General features: G+C 40.7%; 1 protein-coding gene across 1 annotated transcript; it reads left to right on the forward strand.

Annotated features, from left to right (window-relative positions):
• Positions 1-6,697, forward strand: hgh1 (HGH1 homolog (S. cerevisiae)). The gene is made up of 10 exons (XM_063472906.1): positions 1-141; positions 1,377-1,499; positions 1,598-1,736; positions 1,842-1,979; positions 2,093-2,244; positions 3,170-3,270; positions 3,456-3,554; positions 4,862-4,953; positions 5,050-5,172; positions 6,117-6,697. Exons 2-10 carry the CDS (start codon positions 1,390-1,392, stop codon positions 6,339-6,341), a joined length of 1,179 nt encoding a protein of 392 aa, XP_063328976.1. The 5' UTR covers positions 1-141; positions 1,377-1,389; the 3' UTR covers positions 6,342-6,697.
• The last annotated feature ends 552 nt before the right edge of the window (positions 6,698-7,249 follow it).

Genomic DNA, 7,249 nt, shown 5'->3' on the forward strand with positions numbered 1-7,249 from the left:
CAAAGATCGGCTGTGGCGTCCACATGTGCCTGTGCTGTTTCTGTTATTACACATGACATCTGATGTTAGAGGAATAAAACAAGAAGAGGAACAAAAAGAAGTATAAAGCGACATGAAAGCCTCCTCTTTAGAGAGTTAAAGGTAAGATAAGAGCAAGAGTTTTAAGAGGAGACACGCTGAGGTTTCACAGCATCTGACAAGGCTGTGCTAAAAGGCTCCTGTGTGTACAAAAGACAGTAGACTTTCTAAAGTGTCTTATTACTAAGTAATTCCTAACAAATCCAATTCCGGAATAATTTTAACTGTTCTAAATGTAAATAAAACAGTGTGCAGTAATTTCCAGAGTTTCATAAACCCAGATTTAATTCAGCTTTGAACCCAGAGAACATATCAAATCTTTAAACTGGAAAAATGTCCGTTTTAAATAAAACTATTATCTCATTTTGTCGCTGCTGGACTTTCAGAGGATTTTCCTCCCATTGTTGCCTGATTCTAGCTGTTCAACAATCCTGGGTCTGCTTTGTCATCATTTTGTGTTTCATGATATGCCAAATATTTTTATTTGGTGGAATGTGTGTACTGCAGGCAGGGCGTGCTGTTGTATTTTAACAGATGCATTATTGCGGTTTAGCATTGTTTTTCTGAGATGTACAAGCTCTTCTCTGAAAAACATGCCTGTGGTTCTTAAATGTGTATGTACATTTTAGCATTGATGGTGCCTTTCCAGATGTGTCAGCTGCTGGAACTAATGCACTCCCACAGTTTCCTTAGTATTTTGGATGCAGTGTTCATGTTTTTCAAAAAGAAATTTCAAATTTTGATTTGTCTGGCCACAGTTTTCCACTTCTCTTCAGTCACTTTTAAGCTTTGGCTCAGAGAAGACGGCAGTGTTTCTGGATCACGTTCACATATGGTTTCTTCTTTGCATGATGGAGCTTTAACCTACATTTGTGTCTGAAACAATGAGCTGTGTTCGCAGATAATAATTTGGAAGTGAACTGGAAGTGCCCATGCAGCGATTGTTATGGCAGAATCAGGTCTGTTTTTAGTGCAGTGCAGCCTCAGGGCCTGAAGATCACAGTGTTGACCTTCAGCCTTGTCCGTTGTGCACAGAGCCTTCTCCAGATTCCTTGAATAGTTGAAAAGACATTATGTGCTGCAGATGATGAGATATTCACAGTCCTTTCAATGTTATACTTAAGAACAGTATTTTTGAAATTGAGCCGCAGTTAGTAGATGCAGTTTTTGCAGACTGATGATCATCTTTAGTTCTGAGAAACTCTGTCTCTTTAACATGCTCATTTTTATACCCAATCATGTTACTGACCTGGGTTTAGAGCTGTATGTGTGGTTAAGGTTTTGTTTCTGTTGATCAGACACTGTTTGAAGATGCTGAGTGATTCTGAGGTTGCAGAGCTGCTTTCCTTCCTGACTCCCAGCACACGTCCAGATGTCAAAGGTCAGGCCACTGAGTACATCCTGGGACTGTCTGGAAACAGGTGGGAGGATTATTTAAAGTGACTTCTGCCATAAATGTAGTAAATATGTACATATTTCCATCTTTTTACTTTCTTTTTTCCCCTTTGTTTGATGTCAGGGATGGCTGCCGCTTTCTCCACTCTAAACCTGATCTAATTGCTGCCCTGTTTGCCCTGACCTCTGACCCTTCCATTGCCATAGTGAAGGACTGCTACCACATCTTTATCAACCTGTCAGCCGATGAGACTCTTCATCAGGTAGTGGACTTGAGCGCAGCCCTTGAAAGCATTGTGTGTTCGCTTTATTTCCTTTTCTAAAACAAACATGTAACGGGCGTTTGCTGGTTGTTGTGTGTCCCTCAGGTTTTAGTGAAAGATGTCAAAGTTGTCCCCATGTTGTTTAAGAACCTTCTGGACCCCGAGTACCTGTTCTCTGATCAGATCTGCACCATCCTGTCAAATCTGACGCGACACGAGAAAACCTGCAAGACTTTATTCAAGGTGCGTCCAGTCAGAGCGCTTCATTTTAGGACTGAATTCATAATCCTTCTACCTTTACCGTCACGTTAATCTCCACCTCATGGATAATGAGAGACAAACTGTTTCTTTTTCAGGTGCTGCAGGAGGACGTCGGTATGGCGCAGCTTGTTCAGATCTTCTGTACCGAAGGTTACAATAAGAACGCTAAACTGCACTACCTGGGTCCTCTGCTGTCCAACCTGACGCAGCTGCCTGAGGCCAGAAACTACTTGATGGACAAGGACAGGTGACTGACTTCACTGCTGGTTAAGAGCTCAGAGAGAGGGTGGGGGAGACTCGATCATACACAGCTTTTTCTGTGAATATTAGCCTTTTAGTTCACTGAAATATCACCCTTTAGAAAACAGTTGACTCGGCTGATATCCTCGTCTCCTCTTTCCTCCATCTTCCTGCCTGTGACACACAAATTGCTCTTGCTGTGTCATCTTGTTTGTATTGACATTCGACTGATTTGACTGGGTCATATTGTTAAAATTACACTTTTGTTTCTGAACACGTCTGAGGATGCTACTCATCAGTTTTATAAATTGATGGTCAGGAAAATGTGCTTAAATATCTTTACATTAAAAGAAAGGAGAACACTTTTTACCAGGTCATCGGGCATTAGTTGTAGTTCTCTGGCCTGCTTGAGAGAGACTTCTTTTGCCCATGAGCTAAAATGAGTTAGACACCCTGCTTTATAACACTGACATGCTCCGTTTTTGGAGAACAAAGCAGGATAATCTGGTTTAAAAGAATAGGTGTGTATGTGTAGATAAGGACCCTTAAAACTGTAACTATTAAAACTGTAAGTACATTTTTTCCACCTACATGTCCAAATGTAAAATGAAATCAAGGAGAGCTTCAAGTACCTCCTGCATTCCCCCACAGGGGACTAAATGTTTACAGAAGAGGCGTTCTGACCCGAGAATAACGGTGACCTGGGACAGGCTTTGCTTTCTGATTTGCACTTGCTATGCCAACAACATCTTAGATCTTTGAGAGAAGCTTTCACATGCTGAAGCTTGTTGGAAGTTAAATTACTGGCAAAATGTGGTTTATGACTGGAGGAAATGACTGGATGTGCATGTTCACAGTCAATTCTCTTAAAATTACACACTGCCATGCTTTGACCCTGCAGCATGCACTAATGATGCTTGGGTGTGTTTCAGGTGTGTAGTCCAGAGGTTGCTGCCCTTCACTCAGTACCAGTCATCTGTGGTGAGGAGAGGCGGAGTCATAGGCACCCTGCGCAACTGTTGCTTTGACCATGGTGAGACACACATTATTGAAGTTTAGGCTGAAGTCACAGTACATAAAAAGAGTTAATTGGAGCCTCGGCCACAGGTTCTTACAGTGGAGGTTTAGATTTCTGGTTTAGTGTTAGAGTTTAACCTTAGTGATGTCGCCTCCACAACACCAGATTTGTTGTACCTCAAACCTCTGTTCACTCTGCAGCTCATCACGAGTGGTTGCTAAGCGATGCTGTGGATATCCTGCCTTTCCTCCTGCTGCCGCTGGCCGGTCCAGAGGAGCTGACAGAGGAGGAAAACGAAGGTGTGTGTTTATATCAGTAATATCACTTTATATCAGTAATATTTCATAATTCAGTCTGATCTACCTTGTTCCTCGTTGGCGTAGAACTCCAGTTTTATCCAATATAAATTAACACTTCATAAGAAAGCCACTCTGTCAAACTTGGTCGCATGTTCCATTACTGTAAACACACAATTTGCAGATTATTTTGACTCAATTACACACACACTGCTATATGAATGAGAATAATACAATTTTTAATTAAGTTTATTTATATAGTTTTTATTAAAACCAGGGATACAGAAAAGGTAAAGATTTAAATAATAAATTTAAACTTCCTGGGCAAATTATATAGAAAAAGAAAAATTAAAAGAAGATACTGACATGCAGGGCAGTGATCCTCTCCACTTTTAGTTTAAAAAATGAGAACTAACTGGAACATTCAATGCTAGTTAATCCACTACTGAAAAAGAGACGCTACCAAAAACATGACGCGAGATTGATATGACTGTGACAAGATATTTAATTAATTTAATAGTCAAAATGTGAAAATCACTCACTCATGAAGCTGCCAATGTTGTTTATCTGGTAGTGGCACAGGTTTGATATTTGTTGCTGTTGTTGTTATAACCTGATTACTGGGTTCGAGCTTCTGCTGCAGCTCAACACTCAACACAGTGCTAACACACTGGTGCAAAATACCACACAGCAGCTTCAGAGGTGGTTTCTGGTCTGAAACCAGCTCCACATGCTGATGAAAAAAAGACTCTTTCCTTACAAAAAGCTAACATCCAGATGGCTCTAAATAAATTGGAACTGTTCAACAGGACTTCACCATGCAGTGCTTAGACTTGACTAAAATGAAAAGTGGTTTTTAGGAGAGACAGAGGGACACTGAGAAGTTGTTGGAAGGATGACCCAGAGACATGAAAGGTTTTACAGTTTCCATACCGTGAGTATGCTAGGGTCCCCTTAGGTCCACGGGATGTGATTTTTTTTTTTTTTTTTTTTTTGTGGGCAGCTGCTGTGTGCCTTCCTGTGAAGAGACATAACAAAGCACTGTGTATCTTGAAGTGGACTTTAAAAAATAGCACTACTTATCTTTGGTGTCTGCAACTTTCTGCATTCTCAGCCGTGCATAATCCCTGCGTCAGTGAGATTGTCATGATGGTTTAACCCCTCAAATATGATTAGAGTCTGGGAATAGATGGGCTGAGAGCCACAGACGGCATCATATAATATTGAGAAAGAAGGACTAAGAGACTATTATTTTATTAAATCTATTTACTGCTGGTTGAGACTCTAACAGAACCTAATTTATGGTCCAGGCTTGCCTGTCGACCTGCAGTACCTCCCCGAGGACAAGAAGCGAGAGGAAGACCCAGACATCCGAAAGATGCTCCTGGAAACGCTCTTACTGGTACAAAACCACAAACATTCAGAAACAAACACACGCACACAGATTAGGTGATTATGCTTTTATGTCAAGCTCCTCACTGTTTGTCTCTCTATGTAGCTGACTGCAACTAAAGCCGGCCGGCAGATGCTGAAAGAGAAGAATGTTTATCCAATCATGAGAGAGTTCCACCGCTGGGAGAAGGACGCCCACGTTACAGCGGCCTGTGAGAAACTGGTCCAGGTAGGAAAGATCTAGATGTTTGGTTATTGTCTAAACTGGAAAACTAACACCTAACGGGCACACTGTGAAGCAAGATTAAAGTGGGCTTAAAGTTGGGGTGTCCTATGTCACAGAGGTGGCTCTCTTTTTACCTAAATAACCACGGTAACTTGTGCTGAACACAAACCCTGTTGGGAGCAGTTTATGATCAGGGTTTTAGTTAAAAATCATCTTGAAGCGACATACTCTCACTGATTGATATATTTACAGTATATTTAAGAAATATGTTTTATATATGCAGCTTATTAAGCCGTACCTTACTAAAACAACTGAGTGTGTGTGTGTGTCACAGGAATTTGCATATATTAATGCAGAAAATGTATAAATGTTGTCATTCATGATTCTAATCTGCTGTGACTAACACACCAAGAATACCTGTCCAGTCAACAAAATTGATATGCTTTGATCTTTATTAGCCTACGAGACGGTAACCTTTTGTCTCTTTTGTGAGAGTGCTGATTTTACTTATATTATTTATGTTCTTTATAGACTTTTAATCTGCATTTAATCATCATCTGATTGGAGTAGCTGACACTCATAGGGATCATTTTGTGTGGAAGGATGAGCTGTGAATTGCCCATTTTTATTTCAACATGCTCGGAGCCTGAAGTGGAAAATTTGGCTTAATAAAATACAGCTAATAATCACCGTCGTGATACATGTCAACCCTGGCTGTGTTGAACTTTATACCCCTCAGAATAACTAAAAGTGAGTAAAAATGTAATAGTAAACAATTATTAATTATAGTTTGGGACTTGTGAATAAAAACCAAACCTATTCTATTCTTGTTCCTGTGTTGTTTCAAAGCAGGAAGTCAGTGATGTGCTTTTCTTTATTCATGTCATGTAAGTAAAGGGGGGCCTCCAATGTGAAGATGTATTGCGACTGCATCTTAACTCCTCCAGGTGCTGATAGGAGATGAGCCGGAGGAGGGCATGGAGAACCTGATGGAGGTAGAAATCCCTCAGGATGTGGAGGAGAAACTAAAGGAGGCCGATGCCAAAGAGCAGGAAGAGCTGGAGAAAGAGGAGGAAGAGAAGAGGAAACAAGCGGAAGAGGAGGCCGAGAAAAAGAAGAAGAGTGATTCTGAGCAGACAGACAGAGAACAGGAGAGTGGACTGATAAAGTGAAATCTATTTTAGGCTTTTTGTCATTCAGATAGAAGCACTGCTTCAATGTGGCTGACTCAGGTGTGACAGGAAAGAGATGCTGCGCTGTCACGTGGAGTCAGTGCTGAGGACAGTGGAAGAGAAATTACTCTATTACCGCATCAGTGAAGCTGATCAGCTTATTTTGCTGATTAAACCACAAAGAACATGAGGGAAAAAGCTTGAATCGGATATGATGACAGTACAAGAATCTCTTTAAACATTGAGTCATTTTGTGTTTCATGTGTATTAAACTTGATTTATTTTCTCTCTGCTTTATAAAAAATAATGAGAGGATTGAAAAGAGTGCTCCAAGAAAGGAGAAGTGTTCAAATAAATGTACGCCATCATAACTTTTACACTAAAGTGGCTGTTGGTTTTATTGCTAACACTTTGTAAAATTTCTGACAACCACACTATCACATCAAAGCCATTCATCACTATTTATGAGAAAATTACAGGCTTTGTTTGAAATGACCGGACTTTGAAACAAAGTTCAGTAGGTAGGACCTGGATATGGAACGCCAGGACTGCCATAATGAATTAATTAAATACACCATTACAGTGAATTTGTTTATAAGGATGGAGTTCCTGTGGCTCCATCCAGCCCCAAAGAACCACATGGGCCTGCCTTCCTGTGTGGCCAGCACCAGCAGGCAAGGCCAAAGGGACTTGGACTATCATTGATTGGCCGGTGGTCAGAGGTGGAGGCCCTGGCAGTCCAATCCTGTGCTGCCAAAACTGGCAATTTAAACGCTTTAACAAAATGCTTTTATTGCTTTTATTTGCACATAAAGTCACACCGTTAAAGTAAATGACAGTCTGTTGAAATGCGGCTGCTTCACTTACTTCCTGTTGTAATACAAATCCAACAGACATGTTTATAACCT

This window comes from Pelmatolapia mariae, linkage group LG5 (genome assembly GCF_036321145.2).
Source record: "Pelmatolapia mariae isolate MD_Pm_ZW linkage group LG5, Pm_UMD_F_2, whole genome shotgun sequence".
Classification (NCBI taxonomy): Eukaryota; Metazoa; Chordata; class Actinopteri; order Cichliformes; family Cichlidae; genus Pelmatolapia; species Pelmatolapia mariae.